Source organism: Magallana gigas, chromosome 10 (genome assembly GCF_963853765.1).
Source record: "Magallana gigas chromosome 10, xbMagGiga1.1, whole genome shotgun sequence".
Lineage (NCBI taxonomy): Eukaryota > Metazoa > Mollusca > Bivalvia > Ostreida > Ostreidae > Magallana > Magallana gigas.
This window is the reverse complement of record NC_088862.1, coordinates 6,123,373-6,144,991: the sequence shown is the minus strand read 5'-3', so window position 1 is coordinate 6,144,991 and position 21,619 is coordinate 6,123,373. Positions and strand designations below refer to the sequence as shown.

General features: G+C 34.1%; 1 protein-coding gene across 7 annotated transcripts in view; it reads right to left on the bottom strand.

Moving 5' to 3' along the window:
* Positions 1–19,784, bottom strand: part of LOC105329080 (calcitonin gene-related peptide type 1 receptor-like) — a 33,001-nt gene extending 13,217 nt beyond the window's left edge. The window contains exons 1-2 of one of the 7 annotated variants that reach the window (XM_034452520.2): positions 19,625–19,784; positions 6,297–6,437 (exon numbers count right to left, since the gene is read on the bottom strand). In XM_034452520.2, coding sequence (XP_034308411.2) covers positions 6,297–6,332 — 36 coding nt within the window. In that variant the 5' untranslated portion in view covers positions 6,333–6,437; positions 19,625–19,784. 7 annotated transcript variants of the gene reach the window in all.
* Between the last annotated feature and the right edge of the window lie 1,835 nt (positions 19,785–21,619).

The window sequence follows — 21,619 nt, the reverse complement described above, 5'->3', positions numbered from 1 at the left end:
GGACGCTTTGCAGTTAGTGTGGCACCAAGCGCGGTATGAAATAATGCAGCAGATAAAATATAACAACATTTTAAAATCAATCAATTTTTTGAAAGATTTTTGTAGTTCAATATGAAAATTAGATTGGAAAATAGAGAAATATGTTTATGCCTTTAATCAAATTGAATATAAGATTTGTATGTACTGTAACATTTTCTTTTTTGGATATTTTTCATTAACGATATTAAGAGCGGGCCCGCTATGTCAACCTGAGGAGAGGTTAGTGTCGATTCGAAAGTTAAAATACCTATTAGAAGTATACAATGTACAATTGGTGGAAATTCAGCAATATTTGCACACTGAAATCGGTTCAATGTTATGGGTCTTTTTTTCAATTCAGGGGTGTGGGTGGTAATTTTAATTTTTTTAAATTTTGCAATAAAAATTTCTGCAATCAAAACCTGTATATTTTTATTCTGCAACGTCATAATGATTCCCGACCAAAAGAGGTCAGAGACTTCCGCTGCAACCGGAAACGGAAGTAAAAGCATTTGCCTTTTCTTTAAAAGCATAATCGATTGTGTTTATTTGTACTCCTCTCAAAGACTTTTATAGACCCATGTTTATCTCGTACAGTCTACTGTGCGTCGTCAATTTGAAACAGAAAAAATTAAGTCTTCCTTCCACACAAACCGCCTACTATCATACAGAGCAGTGCCTGTGTGAGAGACTCTAGCTGCTATCAGAATCTCCACTTAATGGAACACAAGTAAACATTGTCCGATATCATCTGCACTGCTGCAGAGAGGAAACACTTTTGTGTAAGTATGAATGAAGGTTGAGGTGACATATCACCAACGTACAAGTGTATCCATAATAAAGTTACAATTGGCGAAGGAAGGAATTAGAACAACAGAGGGTGGGTGGGGGTGAAGTTTTTGGAATGCATGAAAATAGCTGTACCTCATCCCTAGCTTGTTATAGACTGATGGGTGCATAGAGAATCCATTCCACTCGGTATACCTTTAAATTTAAATGATATCAAAATCATTCAGATATATACACTACTATATCGTAAAAATCTAAATATCATCTTATCATGTCTTAAAACATACCGCAAGCATATGTATTTGGAAGAATTTAAATGCAGTGTAATCTTCTCTGAAAATTTATTTTGTGTTGGATTTGTTTTTTAAATAAAAAAAATATTACGAAATTTCGCAGTAGTGATCCATTGACAGATGTTGGGCTATATTTTATCCTGATGGGACAAACATGCTGTGAACAGGGGCATATTGGTGCTATAAAAACGTCCGTTATGCTTTAAACAGCATCGGCATGTTAAAGTAAATGTCTCGCAGACTCGTTGAAAATCCAAAAATAAGAGACATTTTGAAATATTTCCCCTCATTGATATTTGATTTTTTTTTGATTTTGTAATGTATGTAGAAGAACTTTAAAGATGTCAGGATAAATTTTCCAAGAAAAAAATTATGAAAGATTTTTATCTGTGCCTCGAAAAAGAGTTGTAAGGCACAAACGTATTTTAGAATTGCTAAAAGGGAGTCAACTAGAATTTTGCATCCACAATTTTAACATAAACACTATAGAACTAAAAGCATCTATTTCCAACCAAACGCCAGCGATGATTATACAAAATTAATTTAATTAGCTTGTTTCGTGTAAACTCGTGGCCTCTGCACTAATTGTAGAAGTAATTATTTCTATGCAGATAGGAAAGCATAAAGAAATCAAACATATCAGCACTAATTGTGCAGTACTTTGATTCGTGTCTTAGATTGTTGCTGGAATTAAAAGGATGGGTGGGGTGGGGGTAAAAGCGCGCATTGTTCTACAGCCCCTTTCAACTGAACACCATATGCTCTTTCAGAATGTACATCCTCAGATTTTATTCCATCGTTAAGACAACTTCACGATCTCTGACAAAGCCATAAAATCTTTTGATAGATTCTGATTCTGCCAATTCCCATAACATCAAGATGTGTGTCGGAGAAGTCTTTATCCGACTTGTTAGGTTCCCTCAGAATAACTGATCCAGACATCATTGACACCATTGATGTTTTATTTCTGTGGATCTGAAAGTGGTTTGTAATTTTCAAAACTTCCTTGATATTTAGTACGTATTGGCAGAATCATTATCTCGTGGGTGTGGGGTGGGCATTATTACTCACTATGTATAATATGCAAGTGTTCACTACAAATGTATTTTTCAAAACTTGTGCTATTATTTTTTTTTGTTTGTCTTTAAATTTTCTGTTAACCCCCCTTCTCTCTCTCCCCCCCCCCCCTCTCTCTCTCTCTCTCTCTCTCTCTCTCTCTCTCAAAATTATGCAATCATTACTATTCCCCCCAAAAATGTATATCAATTTAGAAATATCATTTATTTGTCTAGTGCATATGTATTGTATATTATACTAACATTTTAATAGTTGTGCACTTTACAAAACCGTGAAATGTCAATGTCGAGAGATGGAGGAACGGTTTGAAACAACACGAATTTTCAATTGTTTCTTAAAGAGGTTCGAAATACAATGCTCGTCTGATGGTCGATTTCTGTTTATCATGCAAAACGTGTTCCGATGACGTCACAAGATGCGAACCTCGCTCCTAATCACTTGATTCCTGGACAGGTTTATGAAAGTGCGTTTTGCGCGCGTAAGAGTATCACATACGGGCATTTAGATATCACATAGTGTTCAACCACCTTAATTCCCAAGTTTATGCAAATAGAACATATTCACTGACAATGAAAACAAATAGCTTCGGAAAAATCATTTCATTCCATTTCACTTTTCGTTAACGAACGAATTTGTTTTCCCTCTCTAATAGTTTCCCGTGTTGATTTTCCTCTTGAAATGCCCTTTTACATGGATTGACCTTGGGAAGAGATTTTCGGAAACTGGGGGTATATTTACGGATCAAATGATGGCTTTTTCGACAAACGGTTTCCTTATCAAAGAGGTTTTATTTGCCGTAAAAAGCCAATAAACGAGTCGTTATCCACAAGCAGAAGAGACTCTAATGATCCCGGGTAAAAAAAGAGGAAACTGAGGGAAATACACATTTATTCCACATTCCTCGCTTTCACTGACCAGTGTAGTATTATACCTTAATGTCGTAGGCATATTCATTCTTGAAGGAGATACATGAACGGAAGTTGGTCTATTTACCGAATTATATTTATTCAATACCATTGTTTTCAATCAAAGCAATGCTTTCATGTAATTATGTATGAAAAATTTTAATGATCAAATCTTACAAAACTACACGGTTCCAATGTTAAAGGTTTTTTCGTTAAAATTTTACTGAGATAAAGGCATTTATTTATTTCTTAATGATAAAATGAGGTCACTAGTATGTCGTGTCTTTTATAAAGGAACATCTATCATGCAAATAATGTTTACGTGTATATATAAATCACGGTTTTTTTACTCATAGGAAGCAGGAGAATGGTACACCACTCACATTAACTCTGTATTAATTAAGACCTACATACTTTTAAACCACTAAAACAAATCAAAATGTCCTTGGAATGGTAAATATGTGGACTCTCTCTCTCTCTCTCTCTCTCTCTCTCTCTCTCTCTCTCTCTCTCTCTCTCTCTCTCTCTCTCTCTCTCTCTCCTCTGCGATTAACACGAAACAGTCGAAGAAAGCCGACCATTTTTTGTGTTTTGTGTTAATCTTCGGAGGTGCTCGCAAAGTATGCTTGACACGCGAGAGAACTGACGTGTATTTATCATGCTTATCTCCGACCAAAGACAAGAGGGAATGCACCTGTGTTACAATTTTGATGGCAAGAGGTCACAATCTTACCATCTACATCACATCTCAGTAACACTCGAGGCTTCGCTGTGATCGCCATGTGCACATAATACGGAACTCTTCAGATCCCCTTATTCGTGGAAGTGATTGACAAAGGAAGGGTGGGGGTTATTGTCTTTTTTAAGTATAAACTATTAAATTGCAATTGTGTGAGATCCATATTTTTAATTTGCTCTCATGCTACAGTCGAATCGTTTGTGTGAAATCTGCATTTTTAATTTGCCCTCATGCTAGTCGAAATATATATCCGTCCTAGAAATTCCGAGAATAAAATGTTATCTTCTTCCGGATTTTGTCGGTTGAATAATGGTTTCGGAATTGAGTGAGAAATGTCTTTAGTGACTTAAGTGTTGTGTAACAAATGATATGCTCTGGGTGTTCTATTTTTTTGTGGCTTTCGGCTTTTGTTGAACGATGCACAGACCTGCATCTTAAGACTACTGAGTTACGGAGTAGATAAATAAATCACTGAAAAAGTGGAATAATTGAGGCCACGAAATGTCTTAGCGGTGCTCAAAGATGCTCAAAGTTCAAAGAGCAACATCTGAAGGGCTAAAAGATGTCTTGATTGGTACACACAGAATATACTTGAATTCCGGCGCTTTCAATGAATGAACTAATGTCAATGGTTTTTTGACCGAAAGATGTTTGTTTCATCAAATAACTCTCCTCTGTACACCAAAAGGGTTATGTTTGAATGTTTCAAATATTGTTCAAATTAAGAAAATAACAGAGCTCACAAATTTTAGAAAAAAAATATGGATTATTCAATTCAAATTATTACTCTGATTTTCCTGTATTTACAGACACACGGACATGGTTTTGCATTCTTGTTCAAACGTCAGATGCAAGCATTTAAAACGTTCGTGAGAACAAGAATGGGGGTTTACAAAATAGTTCCATTGACAAACTTCATATAAAAAATCCAAGTTTCTGCTTTTGAATTCCTTAAAGGTTGTAGCATCACAGATTCATTATATCTATGGAGACCACCCCCAGGTCGCGATGAGCTAACAAATCTTCCTGTACTTTCTTAAAAGTGTCCTTATCAATAAGTTTAAAAAGTTAAAAAAAAAAAAACCTCATATTTTTATGCTACGAATTGAAACCCTGGGTTCATAATACTGGAGGAAGTCTATTAGAGTTCGTTGGAATTAGAGAAGTTCTTTACAAAAGCTTTGAATTTTGGGGTTTTTTTCAAATCATTTATATAGGGAAAAATCAGCTGGAACATTGCGCAAAACCAGAAACCATCTAAATCTAGTTAAAGTGTGAATGTGGTGGCTTGGAGCTCTGTATCGCTTGTTATCAGTGCGAAGCTTCAGTAGTTTTTGTTAGATTTTCTTTTTTTTTTAACATTTTTGATGTAAGAACCACGGGAGGCACTTGTTCGCAGTTGTTGTTTTTTTGTATTTTTGCGTTTTGTTTCCTTATTGATTGTAGATTTTTTTTTATCAACGGACCTAGTTGCCGATTGCATTAACTATTTGATTTTAGAATATTATTTGTTTGTAAAATCATGGTGCAAAATACATATCTTATCATCGGGTTTTTACCTTGATGTATAAAAATCATTGCTAGCTATTACTTAAAGAGTATGTATACAATATACATATACCGAGGCAACACATGTCGTAGGTTTGTTCAATTCTCTTTCAAAACGTAAATTGGTGGTCAATTATAGGCAAACTAATTAACAACAGCATACATGTACCTATTGAATAACTTAATCGTTGCAGAATATTATAATGCAGGTACGGGTATATTCGAACTTAATCTGACGGCACATGACTGTGTATTCGGACTCATTCTAACTGTGCATATTAAAGTGAGCCATAATTGGGGAGTAATATAAACAACTTGAAAAGGAAAAGCATCTCTGTATTTTACTTCAACCTAATACAGATTCAAAGTAAAGATTTTAAAACTTTTATGACTTCATGGGTTAAAAAACACATTTTTCCCCATATAATATGAAACACTGAAGTTCAGCTTCCTTGTTAGAAAACACGATAAAAACTCTCGTGAACAGGTTATAACAGTTGTTGCAATGATAAAATCTTAAAAAGATGCCTTTAATTTGTTGAAAAAACAATTCACTAATTTTTTTTTATTTTAAAATGGCCGTTTTGAATCCATCGAAAGATATTTACACGCAAGCTAGTTCTTATATGTTTTCCCTAAAATATTTAATATAACTTTAATATGACTTTCATTCAACAAACCAATTAAACTATGTACTTAAAAAGTACACGTTCCTGATGTTTACTTATTACATTTGGTTTCTAAAAAGAATTAAATAAATATTAACTTTGTCTTCGGATATTCCACCCTTATTGATATCTAAGATACCAAACACTTTGATTCCAAACTCTCCATCGTACAAGACAATTTCAAGCTGAAAGCCCTAACTACAGTAATTAACCATACTCGATATGCTAATTAAGATAATTAATTAAGCACTTTACCTACCATTGGTGTTAAAGTCAGAAGGGCTATCCAATACATGGTCTTGGGTTAATGCATGGAGTCGTCTGCTGAACTATGATCAGTGTGCGCGCTTGGATATCACAGTCTCTCTCTCTCTCTCAATTCCACAATCGATGTATACGCCTTGAAGGAAAAACAGAGACATATATAAACAAACCTTAGATATGAGCTCGACCTGGTGATGAAAACAGCAAAATATGGCTAAACTAAACAATTTTTTTTCCCGCGTACAGTTTGTCATCGCAGGTTCGCAAGGAATGATGGGTAAAAAATGGTTTGTGACGACTACAGTGGCGACACGAATATAAATGCGCCGCCTTATCAACTGAGTTATGGCAGTGATGATGAATTTATCCGGCATCGAAAATTGAAAAATTTCATTCAGAGAAAGTGCATGAAAAGTCCTGGGAATTCACGCTGGTTCGAAAACTAGATTTGCCAGATTGAGAGATTAAGTAATGCTGGTATGACCTATAAATTTTTAGAGCAAATTGCAGGGAGAATTAATGGCCTAGGGCTCATTTTGAAAAAGAAGTCGCATTCCAATCTGTAAATTTAATACCTACTACTTTATTTATTTAACTTTTCATTTAGTTATTAATTAGGATACTTAATTCATAATTAATAAATACGAGAGAGAGAGAGAGAGAGAGAGAGAGAGAGAGAGAGAGAGAGAGAGAGAGAGAGAGAGAGAGAGAGAGAGAGAGTATTAATACATTTATATATATAAGAGTGAGATTTTGGTGTAAAATAAGAGAAGTTTCATTTTCATTCTGCAGTAAAACATGATAACCGTGTACACATATCACATCATTAATTATCGAGTATCAACATGATTGTATTTTGTTTAGCATGATATAATTATAATTCTTAAACCTGCATTTAAATGACAATTTTTTCATCATTACGTTTGTCTATACTTGTAGTTTTAAAGAGATGAGTGAATTAATTCAGAAAAGTTTCTTTTTTAAATCACAACTGAATTAACATGTTGATATAGAATCACGTTTTTAATCTTTTCAAATAAATCAAGAAAAGCTAAAAAGCCTGCATACAGCGAAATCTTGTTAATCCGGATGCCACTTACCCCGACGCTTTGCTTTTTGGATGGACTTTTAATGAAACCAAATCTTAAAAATGCTGTAAAGCACTCTTAAAGTGAAAACTCTTTTTTATCTAGATTCTTCATTTATCCGGATTATTTAGCTGTCCGGATTAATGAGGTTCCACTGTTGTTCTGTCAGTCTAGACGCAAGAGTAAGGTTAATATGATAAAGCCGTGAAAAATATCCAGAGTTTACAAAATATTTTCCACTACAATATGCCCGCAATCGGTAATTGGGTGAAAATGAAAGTATTGAAAGACCTCGGGCTCTCTGTTGATACTTAATAACAACACCCCCCCCCCCCCCCCCCCCGCCAAAAAAAAAAAAGACAACAGCAACAACAACAGCCTATCCTAGTTACATGTCATTGTGCATGTGGTTGTCGTTATATATTGATATCAGCTCTCTTGACACAAAATGAGGCAATAGTGAATTTTGCCCTTAAACCATATACGTTACACTTTATTTTGAAGTATTGGCTTTTAAGGAGGCGGTATTTTTTTATTCAAACAAATATTTTATTATGCATAGAGGCTGGATGGTCAGAATATTTTCCATCAGATCTACCTTAAAGTTTCAGATATGGTACTTTGTACTTTTAGCCGTGATAAACCGTCACTCAGTGAAGAAAAACTCTAAATGTTATAGCCTTAATTCTTGAATGTTTTTCTGTATCCTTAACTCTTCTTCTCAAGGAGATAAATATAGTCTAAAAAATGGCCACGACCATCCATCCCTATTAAGAGTAAACGTCGAAAGGGGAAATGACATGAAACACCGGAAGCGTGTGATGGCTATATTACATCCAATTACTGAAATATTCAGTATTTTCACTAATCTGTATGGTAAATGTTGGCGTTATTTTACTGAACATGATCGGAATTGAACATAGCAAAACAGTTGTTCGTCGGAAAACGACCTATCCGGATTGTAAAAACACGCATATTCACTTTATCTCCGATAATTCTGATTGGATAACGTCGGTCACATGAGAATATTTCCTGTAAACTCCACATCATTATCTGCTTATAGATGGTTTTTAAAAAAGGGTATTGTCGTTTATCTGTCTATTAACATAGTACTCAGTTAGATATTTTCCGAACATAGTAGCGTATAGCGATCGGGTATGGGCCGAAATTTTGTTTGGTATCCTCGGGCTCGGAATGATGCAACAAAGTTTTGGTTTGCCGTTATATTTATGACGGTAAACAGCTTACAGATGGCAACATGGCGGACGTAACGTCGTTTTTAACCGGGTTTTCCAACGGAAAAATCCGGTAATTAAAATGGTGAAAATGGCGGGCGGGCGGCTGCCAAAAGGGTACCCTCATTGTACGGATAACTTCTCCTACAGTTTTCAAGTTAGGAAGTTGTTCTTTTGCAGATCAATTGTACATATATCAGAGATGTGCATATTGCTAGTATTTTGATTTCCGATAATTTATGAAAAATATACCAGCTTTTGAACTTAGTCATTTTTTAGAAAAATATTGCATATTGGGTACCCTCATTGTACGGATAACTCCTCCTACAGTTTTCAAGATAGGAAGTTGCTCTTGTGCAGATTAATTGTACATATATCAGATGTGTGCATATTGCTAGGATTTTGATTTCTGATTATTTATGAAAAAAAACCAGCTTTTGAACTTACTCTTTTTTTGGCAAAATATTGTATATATGGTTCTCTATTTCACTGGATACGGGTTGACATGGATTATGGATACAGTTCACATAAAAGAAAACCCGGTTTGCTGTCACATTGACAGCTTTTCTCTTGTTATTGTATTTCTTGCGTTAAATTATTATAAAGAATAGTTTGGTACTGAAACTACAGAACAAAAGCTGTAAATAATTGTTGTATCTCTTTGTCTTCTATGGATTTAAATTTAAAACCCAACTTATTTCTGTAGTCAACGTAATTTCATTCTAGCAATTAACGTTTGAACACAGAATACTGCTAAGTCGCTCGTAGAATGCTTGTAAGGAAACATTTAAACTTTTTTATATCATTGCTCTAAAAAGAACACCAAAGATGACGTCACAATATAAGTGAAGAATTAAATTAAATTAATAACAAGTTGTTTTATTTTTGAACGATTTCAGAATTAATATGAACTAAATTTTAAAAAAAAATCACGACATCACTTTAAACGGCAACCATATACCGTCCACCGTAGTAATTGGTAAATACAAGATAAGCTGACGATTTGTATATTTCGTGTTTTTCTACGATTAGAATGCTGTCGACAAGACGTTTTAATGGCAGGCCGCGTACACATGTCCGATATTTCATTGTCAAGCTTGTTCTCTCGTGCTCATTAGTATGTTTCGGAAGAACATTTCCTCCCTGTCGAGATAAGATGGACAAACATAGAGTCGGATCCAGCAGGAAAGATAGCAATAAGATTCTATACATCAAAGACGAATATTATTGATACTTTCTTCATCATCAAACCTTCTTTACCAATGATACCATTCACTATTTTCAAGATTTTTGAACGTTGAAAAGAGAAATGAATATTTTCACATCGCGTGCAATAATTTCTTTCTGGCTTTTTTTTCTATCGGTGAAAAGCCTTCTTGCAATTTCTAATATGCTCTTTGGGATATAGAATTCATTGCAATATGCTGAGCATGATTACAAAACAGGTTTAGAGGTGCAGGTTTTATGCCTCATTAATCTGAAATCTTACAACAAATAGAACCATTAATGTTTGCAGTTTTATTGCTAAGCTTCAGTTGCAGAGAAACGCAACATATTACGTGCGTAATACCCGCAGAGTAAAGCCGGCACCAATACATTCAGCCGGTGGTACCCATCAAAAGTTTGCCATCATGTGCTCAAATTTTATTTTTATCACGCCACTTGTAAAGATGAATATCTATAAATCATTTGCATTCCAAAGTACTGTCACGAATGAATGAAATTAGTAAGTCTTCTAAAAAATATATCTTATTTTGTTTTTATCTTATATATGTAAATATTTATTTTTGGAGAGAGAGAGAGAGAGAGAGAGAGAGAGAGTTTTTGCATCTGGGCTTTCCTCGTCGAAGTGTTTTGCACTTCCCAAAAACTCGGTGTACCGTTTCTTAACAATGAATTACGCATATTTGAGCAGCAAAACATACAAACATTGATCAAAAATATGTCAAAACAAATTAATTTATTTGATAAGCTCTTTTTGTAGCATCTAAGTGATGTTCTATCCTTTGGTGCTTTGCGGGTCTTACTCATACAGAAATATAACCTTAATTATTTGTGTATCTATTAAAAACCGTAATAAAATGTATTTTTGCTAAGAACTAATGTTAGCGGACGACTTTGAACTAAATGAAAACTGTACATAGAGTTAAAAGCTCCCATTCCGATGTCCATATTTCTAATGTCAGTAGAAGATGAAATGGAGTGAAAATAGTTTTCGAATCGTTCCCGCTCCCATTTCCGGTGCGTCCTCGTTATAAGGCGATTGCGAGAAATCATTTGATTAAGACATATGCTTGCAATGGCGACAGAGGAGTTCTAACGAGCACGCCAATTGCAGGAGCAATTAAAGAAAATGTACGCTTAGAAAATTATCATGGAACTGGCACGGAAAGAGAAATCATCGCTGAATTTAATTTGACCAAACGCACATTAAAAGGAAGAAACATGTCAGTTTTGAACTCGGCCAAATATCAATTGATCGAGATGTAAGGTCATAATAATAAATATGTATAAAGCCTACCAGATACGCTTTTATAACCATTGGTTATCATATTCTTTTAGGTCCGCTATGTCGCTTGAAGCTGGTGTTTATGTTATATATAAATTTTATTTTTAGATAACATCACACTAATGATTGTTTTCCGGCAACGAAAAAAAAGAGATATCCGTTGAATCATGATTACTTAAGTAGAAAGTTTAAGGAAAATAACTTTAGTTTATTGGGAATTAGTTTTTTAACCTACTTTAAAACCACCTAACGCCTCAATTTCTTAAAGAGGTCGCCACTTACATGTAAGTCACGGCAAGTTGCGATGTTCATCTTTCACCTATCCAACCCCACTTTTCCCCTTTATCCGGCGCCACTAAATATCTTATTATTCAAATCAATCATCTTCGGGTCTACTTTAAAACTGTACAGATTAAACGAAAACCACACTTATTCAAAGCAAAGATCATTTGGTTTTTCTTCCTTTTCTATTATTTTGTTTCGGGAGGGGTTACAGTTATCTAGCGGTAATTAGATATTTTTATTTCCTCTTGAAGATCTTTTATGAGTCTTTAAAGAGGTTCGCTCCTTCGGTTTTGGGTAGCCATTTTGGGTCACCTCTAGTCTAAAAACTCTGCATCACATATTATTTCTAGTATAATACTTATATTTTACAGTGCCAAATAAACTTTATCGAAAAAAATTGTTTTTAAAAAATTACGTTTTTACAGAGTTTAGTGAGGAACTATATTTTTGTGGCGGAAGGTTTTCAAGAGGGAAATGAACAATTTTCATAACTCAATAATTTTATAGTACTACTTTAGCTTCCTAATTTTCAGCGCAGACCAAACTTCTAGATAGTTTGTGTATTACGATATATTCATGGTGTTCTAGAAAACATATTCAGACAATATATTTTGATATTTCTTTCGATATATTTTGGCATATTTAGCTTATATTTCATAGAAGTTAAAAAAATTAATTCCAATCTTGGCCTAAAATTAGCTTATTTCAGGCTATATCTCAAATTTTAGAGATGTGACCCCTTATTGTTTTACTTTTAAATGAGACATTAAATGTATGTCTATTTGTATGCAAAGTTTTGGAAAGATTTCATTGCTATATTTTTTATTTATTTGCGTTATAATTTGATTACATGTACTCCAGAATTTTGTAACATCTGTTGTTGTGTTCATTATGTACTGGCTTTGAAGCCACCAGTAAAGTATTTTACTTTTATAGTCACTACATGTGTTCAACTTCGTACTGTATCAAAATCATACTTGAATAATACGGTAATTCAAACTATGAATATTTTGTTTGATTTCTTCAAATTATCAATTTTCATGTCAAATTTTAGCAAAAATTTCAAGAAATTATCATTTCTGTTTGGGGCCCTATATTTCCAAAAAATGGCATGTGACATGGGTCACAAATAAAATAAATGAACATTTTAGCTCCCCATCTTTATATCCAAGTGGTTTTCAGATGATTGACATTGACTATTATTTCAGGTGCCAACCTCCTTAATAAGTTTTCTTTGAATTTCAATTTGACGTAAATACATGTACAAGGTTCGCTGCCTAAAAAATTAACCTCTAGATGGATGTGGATGATCGTAGTCATTTTTAGACTGTATTAATAATCTTGAGAAATTAATAATAGAAATATATTGGGAAAAATGTTAATTTTCTAAGCTAAAATATATATGAATTTCTTTTAATATATAATAGTTTATGGCTACAAAAATCATATGCATACTGTGGAATCTTTAAAATTCGTGGTGGCTCAATTTTCGTGTTATTCGTGGGTAGCCCTCACCCACGAATTAACTTCCTCGACGGAAAATTGAAAGATTTAGTTATCTTACTGAAACTGAAAACCGACGCATCCACGAAATTACAGCGCCACGAATTCAAATGATTCCACAGTACTTTACACAAAGCCTACACCCATTACTTAATAGGAGGACTACGATGACATTAGATTTTTAACCAACACAAATTGACAATAAACTTCCAAATATGACAAGTTAATTATGCTTCGTCTTTCGTCATCTGTCTTATTCATTTGTTAGGTCATGATCTACATGACGCCATAGTTAAAGGGGCGGCTAAAAACCGCAAACCGCAAACCGTTCAAAACACGATAGCTTAATATTGTTTTTTATGTTTTCGTTTCAGTTTTTGATTTATCGTGTTCTTCCAATAGTTCTAAATGTCAACTTAGTCTTGTTCTATTTTGTTTACTATACCTTGTTTATAGTTATGTGCATTGAAATTGTGTGGAGGTTGTTTTCATATTAGAGGCAATTTACCAAGAGCTTGGACTTTAGGTAGTTGTGTCAAACAGCAATGTGACGTAGACCTGTCTATTTCATTGCTAGCCACTCAGCCATGGCTCTTTGAAATCAACAAGATTTGTCTGGCTTTTGAGCCAAGACTGCGCATTTGATGCATATTTTGCTAGAAACCGCGTCATTTTAATTTGTTTTGACGTAAGGAATTGATAGCTACGCCCTACTGAAAATCCAAGGTCTTGTTAAAATGGTTCTAAGTGAAAGAACATTTTGAGCTTTTATGCCGAAATAGGACTAGCCTTGGATTATTTTTGTCATTCTCCTGATTCTGACAATCTAGTCTTTGGTCAAAAACATTTATTTAGTCCTCATTGTATATTCCTCCATTTATAATAAGCACGTTTCCAATCTTCAAACATTCTATCTAGTCCTAACGATTAGAACAAAGAGGATATAAAAAATATTGTCTAAAAGATCGCAAGGTTCTTCAAACTTTTGGAGTAATGTTTTCTGCCATTCCTACTGATCTTTACTTAATAACCTTTTTAATATCTATATCTATTTTCACTTAGAATTGTATTGCACTCCAGGGAACCCTTGTTTCTTTGAAACGTTAACAAACGAAATTTGCTTACAAAAAAATAACAGGAAAATTTCATTTTCGGTAAAAACTCAATTTGGATTTTGTACGTTTTAAAGTATTGTGTTTGATATCATACAATTTAAGCGCCATTTCGAATGCAACATGGCTTTTATTTTTCTTGTCTGCAATAATTGTACGCGCGTGCATCGGATTTTATTATTGTCTGAATCTGGGAATCTGGGAATTATTTTTAGAATGAAATCTCTCTATTGTACTTCGTATGCAGTCAGATGAACCCATTTTCCTGAGCTTAAAACATCTGTTTGTTATTCATTCTGTTTCTATTACAATATTCCGTAACCAAATCTCCGACGTAAAATCCCCCCGAGAAGGGATTAATATTGCGGAATGAATAATGCATTAATTTTTTTAAGGAACGCAAATCAAAAAAAAAATCCTGATTGTATAAGAGTGCAGAGAGATAGATTCATCTTTAAGTTATCAAAATTGTACATATCTAAAATAAATATTTGGCATACTCTTTTTTATTCAAATATTGAAATACATGTATGGCAACCAAACAGCAAATGATGAATTACAAAAAAAAAAATTATTAAATAAGAAAAAATGGCATACCTTGGACGAAATAAGAAATGCTGCTGACAAAATACAAAATGTATAATTTTTACACGACGAATTATGATATTAGCTTTGGTGTTTAGTAGGGAATGCAAGTTTTAACCCAATTTACAGAAGCGACAATGTATAATCCTGTTTCTATTTTTGCCATTGACCCTGACAGTATGACCTTGACCTATACTCTAACGACAATAAAACTCGTGTAAGACCCATAAGAAAGAGAACATCAGATCAAAAGAAAACATTTCCCGGAAATGATGGCTTAAAGGTAGGAGACTAGACCCCCCTGTTAATGAGGAGTGTTAATTAATTCTACGTGATTACCTGACAGAGTTAAATAAAGAAACAAAGGCAAAGAAACAAATGAACCACGCAAATATTCGATTCGGTGTGGAATTCACAACTTTGTACGCAAATACTGTTTACGTTTGCAGTTTTAAGTGGTTCAAACTTTTACAAAAATAAAGAAAAGAAATTTTAAAACAAAGCTTTCAAATATAATCAACATCATGGGATCATTTTTGTAAGGTTATGCACAGCATGAACTTTTTTTTAACAAATCACTTTTAAAATTCTAATTCCTATTGATTATTACTGCTTTCTGTTCATTATTGTATTGCTATGGAGCGGTCTGACAAAGTGATAATTAAGGTTGTCATGGCTACCGTTACCAAGGTTACTATTGGCCACTACATAGTTTTAAATTTGTTAAAAGTCGTTCAAATTGGACAAGGAAAATTAATTGTAGCAAAAACACAACGACATGCTCTCCTCAATTCAAGTGCCCATCAGAATTTGTAAAGCGCTTGCTATTTCGCGAGACTTTTACATCTGTGCTTCCTTTAACAGTATGATAACACTTACAAATTCTTTTTTTATCAGCAACATACAAAAACTTGCCATTTAAATGAATGAGACAACTGCAAGAGAACTGCTTCACTTAGATACACTCTATCTTGCTATTGTCTTGTGTATAATACAAAATGAAAAAAAATCACTGTCATTTATTATGTATATATAGTATTAACATTTACACGACATTCATTATAATACCCGTTTGCTTTGTTTGCAACGAAAATTAATCTCGTTGTGTTTTTGTATACACACAGTTGTATCATTTGTAGTGGCTTTCTTTAAAAAAAACTCAGACACGATAAGATCCATCATCACAACAAATGCTATTACCTTAAAAGGGTTTGCATCTATTTTTTTACAAACACCTTAAACATCTTGCATAAGACACCAATCATACAAATTATATAATAGTTATTATATAATAGTGTTTGTTTGTTTCTACATGTGAATGATACTTGTTTGTGTATGTATAGAATACCTGTATAGAATACCTGTAACACAGGACCTCAATTTCAGCTATATGCAAACGCCTCGCCTCCTGTTTTAAATTTTCTTTTGTTACAAAAGCATAACATAGTATAGTATAACTGTTTGTTCCAAATGTATGCGTACTAAATCATATATGATATGACAAATATTTTGTGACTCTGCAGTTTTTCAGGGAATGGGATCTGGATGTATTACTTTGATGACATAATGAGAAATCTGAACAATTCAAAAGTATTTTTTAAATGACTGTCTGGATATAATGATATACATTTACGTATAATTACAGAGTCAAATTCATGGATTCTAAGGAGGTAAGATTTCTGGAAAGGGTGTGATCTCTCTCTCTCTCTCTCTCTCTCTCTCTCTCTCTCTCTCTCTCTCTCTCTCTCTCTCTCTCTCTCTCTCTCTCTCTCTCTCTCTCGTGTGGTCAAGTACATCAAACAGTACATCAGTACAAAATAAACAACTGTACTATATAAACAAGTTTGAACAGAACAGATAACAACTGTACATATAGAAAGGATACGTACATATGTACGTGTATAAATACAAGTATATCATCCAACTCCAAACCCCATTCACCCCCCACCCCCCACGTTTTGTATATTAATTAGCTTATTTGTTCAATCTCATTATATTGTATATCCGTTGTCAATGAATTAATTTGTATCACCTGTAAAGTTAATCACAGACGGAAGGGAAATTAATCCATCACAGACTGAAAGCTGTCACTCAAAAACTTATTTTTTCAAAAGGAGATAAACATACAGGTAGTTAACGCAGTTATATTCATGCCCACCCAAAAATATTCAAATTCCTCAACTAATTTAACTTCTTTCAAAAGATTTTCATGCGTTTAAGTCAAATTTCAAAACTAATGAACTTCTTTTCGTCAAGTATGTTTGAATTTGATTTTTTAATTTCACAATTTGAAAAACCGCGGTTGGTTCTCGAAATGCATCACTGATAAGAATTGTGTGGAAACACTTTCTAATTTTTCGCCAATGTTACACTTGACCCCTCTCAAGTAAACGACAGTCGTAAAGTTTTAAAAGTCTTATTTACCCGACACCAACAAGAAATTTGCCCCAGCTATAGCTGTTCCCCATAAACCCTGCTTCAAAATCCCCTGTCACAAATCTATAACACTGTTTACTTACTTGAATCCTGGTGAATTAAAATCCAATTAGTTTCCTTACGTTAGAAATCACACACACATTGTCATACCTTTGTGCACTGTTTACGATGTACGTCTTTAAAGCATGTCATTAGAAATTTGAAAAAAAAATTCTATCCGTGTCCACAAAAACACTACATGTTAGATAGAATAGAAAGTTGATGCTCGTCCATTGTTAATTAGATTCTTTTCTTTTGTTACTATGAACAGCTAGCGTGGTAAAATCCACAGCTTGTATTAATTGACCGTCTAACCCCTCTCACTTTCTCGCGCGGTTTTTATCTAATCAAACGAAAGCGTTTTTAATTTTTCAGCCGGTGTAGCTAAAGGGTCATCTAGAAGTCAGTAACTGAATGTAAACATAGGACACCGATACTTATGTGTACTTGTAATTATATATACATACATACATTGTACGGCGTGTTTAATCCAGATATATACAACAACACTACTCGACGCGAATTCTAAAAAAAAAAGTTACAATGGAGTGTCATTTTTCTTTTTTTACTTCTTTCGTCAGTTGTCAAGTGCATCGGAATTTTTTTTCATATCATACACGTAAGCGGTACTACCGCTTTTTTCCCAAATTAAATCCCGTTGCATATTTCACACAATTCGCCCCATATACTGTCTCACTCTGTCTCCTGGGACAATGAAAGTCGTTTCGTCTCATATGACAAGCAAACAGGAAAACTAGGAAACGTTTTCTATTCGTAAACAGACCTTAATTCCTACAACTAAACTACTACTTTGATGATTAATGAGATGTTTTTATTTAACGGCTCTTCCCAATCGAAATATGCATAATTTTAATTCTAGTTTTTTATTAATGGGCTTTTGTGACGTCATTGCTCTATTTTTAGATTTTAACCAGCAAAACTTTTATTGCTTATTAAGTTTTTTTGCAAAGGATACTGTTGACTTTAATAACGTAACTCGATCTGTGGTTTGTGGATTCGTTTTGTCATTGTGTAAACGATACATAGAACATGTTTGCTATTAATACTGATCTACATTTCTGATATTTCAGAGGTTCTATACATCGCCGACGGCATGGATACTTTACCGTGGTGGAAATAATAGTTCTTGAATTTCTAAAACGTGACTTTATGACATTATGAAAACTGAAATGTACACATAGGTAAACTTTGAATTGTATTTTTCTCTAGAGCCAATTGTTAGTATGACTCTCTCTCTCTCTCTCTCTCTCTCTCTCTCTCTCATCAGTCCAACGGCCTCTCACTCGCTCCATATTGCAAAGGAGGGTGCAGGGGGTGTTACCCGCATTTTTCACTCGGAAAGAATTTTCTCATAGATATACCATTACATGTAATTTTAATAAATGGTGCATCTGTCCTTTTTAATGATAAATTTGTATCATCTTTCGACAGTTTGTCCCTGAGCTATTTTTTTAAAACGTACAATTTTGCTTAAATTCTCCGGAAAATTAGAGGCTAGCTGTTTCTGAGGTGCATCTAGGGAATTCGGATCCTTTTGAAAGAATTCATTGGAAATGCTGAAACATGAACAACCTTGTCTGATTATGCACTTGACGTGGGTTGAGATTTGCTTACTTATCTCTTCGGTAAAGACAGAAAATAATAAAATGATAATATGAGCCAAATGATAAAACAATAAATATTCAGCAAACAAAAACATACACTGTTTTCATTCCGATACAAGCGTTGTGTGTTATGAGACCCTTCAATTGAGATGGCATACAGTAGTTATACTTTTCGTATTGTTATTGGCTTTGCAAATCCGAAGATCTCTTGGAATCACAACGGAAACTGGTCTCTTTTATTGTAAGGAGGAAGTTATTCTATTCAAAGTCGTTATTAACGAATGTAGCTTATAGTCTATAGATGGAAAGATGAGGCCGTCACTCTAGCCATTGTGCTTTTATATTGAAACATAGTATAATTAAAACCCAGAACAAATTAAAAGGGAAACAGAGTTAATAGAAATGTACGTTGAATGTAGATATAAGAAATGTATAAGAAATGCAGTGTTTTTTATATTATCTTTTTATCTGTTGAAGAAAGAGAGAAAGACGGATGACAAACAAAAAATGATAGACGGGCACAGACAAATCCATATGCGGATATAGAGGGGGTCACGGGTGGGGGGGGGGGGGGGTTCTGACCCCCCCCCCCCCCCCTTGGAAAATAAAAATTCAATAAGAGGCCCCAGCATTCAGTAAATTTTCTGAGGTTTTTTTCACAATAGAAAGCTATCTAAAATCTAATATAGAGTGTTAGAAGGCTGGCAGACAGACAGACAGACAGATAGAAGGACGAGAGAGAGAGAGAGAGAGAGAGAGAGAGAGAGAGAATAAATTAAAGAGAGGGGACATAAGCATGAGGAAGAGGGGGACAGGCGGACGGACAGACAGATGGGCGGATAGAGTGAGAAAGAGTGAGAGATGGTGAAGAGACCCTAATAATTAAATGAACATCTTAGACCTTACCTTGTCTGAGCGTATTGCTTGGATCGATGTTAAGATGTTGTAAATTAATTCTGAATGTTTCCTAACTGATAACCCTTCAGCATTGATCGGAACTCGGGGACCATATATCAGCTGTTTGTCGAGCCTCTAATGTTAACGTTTACGAGACCTTCCCAATAGGTGGCACGACATTGTTATATACCTTGATCCATTGGGGTAAAGAGATCACCCAATCGTATATGTATATTGCTGTCACTCATACTCTTGTTCTTTTTTAAAGCTGTTTCATTTTACGTCGGGCTATACAGGAGGATTTATTAATATTTATAAGAAAGATTTATCATTTATTGGATTAGGGATTTTGGTTTTTTAAGACCTTTTTTAATTTAGATTCAGCTATGTTTCTTTTATAATCTACATGTATTGTATATCAATAAAACTGTGAGTCTGAGGAAATTAGCCTCACGCAATATTGTTGTATTCATGAAGTCCAGTATGCCGGTGTCTGATTGTGCCGCCAATAAATAAATTGAAATTGAAACAAAGATGAAAAGATACATAACTTAACTTACAATTTTCTGATTTGAGACATAATAAAGCCTTGGGAATTTAGTATTCTATTTTGAACAAAGATAACTGACAGCTTTCCGGTAGGAGATATTCCCAATAATTTATCTCCCATGTACATATACCTAGTATACTGATCCCTGTCTAACGCTCACTGCCTCTGTGGATATCAGAAAATGGCCAAGGAGTTAGACTTAAGATAGATCCAGCCATTTAGAAATTTAAGTCAAACCATCCCTTTTTTATCTTAACAGTTAAACAACTTAATTAAATATTTACTTAAAATGCGAATATATTTGCATGTTGGTTTTCCTACAGTGAGCTTCAGCTCACAAGGTCCAAATATTCAACAGCCGAATTTTATCACAATCGAGTATATTGTCTCATGTTCATAACTTATTTAATTATACACCAAAAATACATTATATACGCTTGGTTATGGTTTAAGAATATCTAATGTAATTCATTAAATAAAGAGTGTCTTTTTGATTTTCTACAGAAAAATGAAAAAAAAAAAACATGACATTTATTTGAAGTTACTAGATACAACGCTAGAATGTGCATGTATGATTTATATTTCTCCTGTAAAATGTATAAGATTATGCACAAACGAGTTGCATACTGGCCTTTTTCTTTCTGTCTAATCCTCTTTTATATGTAGATATACTGCAAGACGCAAGATCAAACGTAGCTACAGCTATAGAATGATGGTAAGGATATTGTTGTGGATGGGGGTATTACGTGTACATTTACCGGTACCAGGTGTACATAAATTGAAACGTTGTCAACATGCAATGCTCATCCGACATATGAGCGGATCCAGAATTTTTTTCCTGGGGAGATAGGGGGTCCGACGGTTATTTGAGTTTGCCGGGGGGGGGGGGGGTCCGAGGCATATTTTTGGTGATTTTAAAGAATTTTAAAGAAATATGAATTTCACAAGGGGGGGGGGGGCGGACCCCCTACCCTCTCTATAGATCCGCGCATGGAACAAACAAACAAAATTACAAACAAACAACGTACACTTGAATACAACACTAATAAAGTTTAGCAGTCGACATAATGGTTCTACATTTGTTTGTTGACAGAACGCTATCAGATTGAACAAAGAAGCCAAGTAATTAGTTTTTCTTACTTCAACAATCTAGTCTTATCTTATTGTCATTTGATATCAAATTTGTCTTATTTGAGAGTTAATTCCAATCGATTCCATTGATTCTGTGTCAAAGTCTCGACTTGTGGAGTTGTAAGATCATGGATCTCATTTCAAACCACCAAAATGAATATTGCTCGGATAAAGGTATTAATGAAAATCGTGTTTCACACGCAAAAACGAACCAATGTGGCTCAGTGTTTTAGAAATCCCGCAAATGCAAAGGTATTTTAATTGTTTGTATTTTTTAAGGCGATAGGGTTTAGTATTCTTAATATCTATTCATTTATGATATT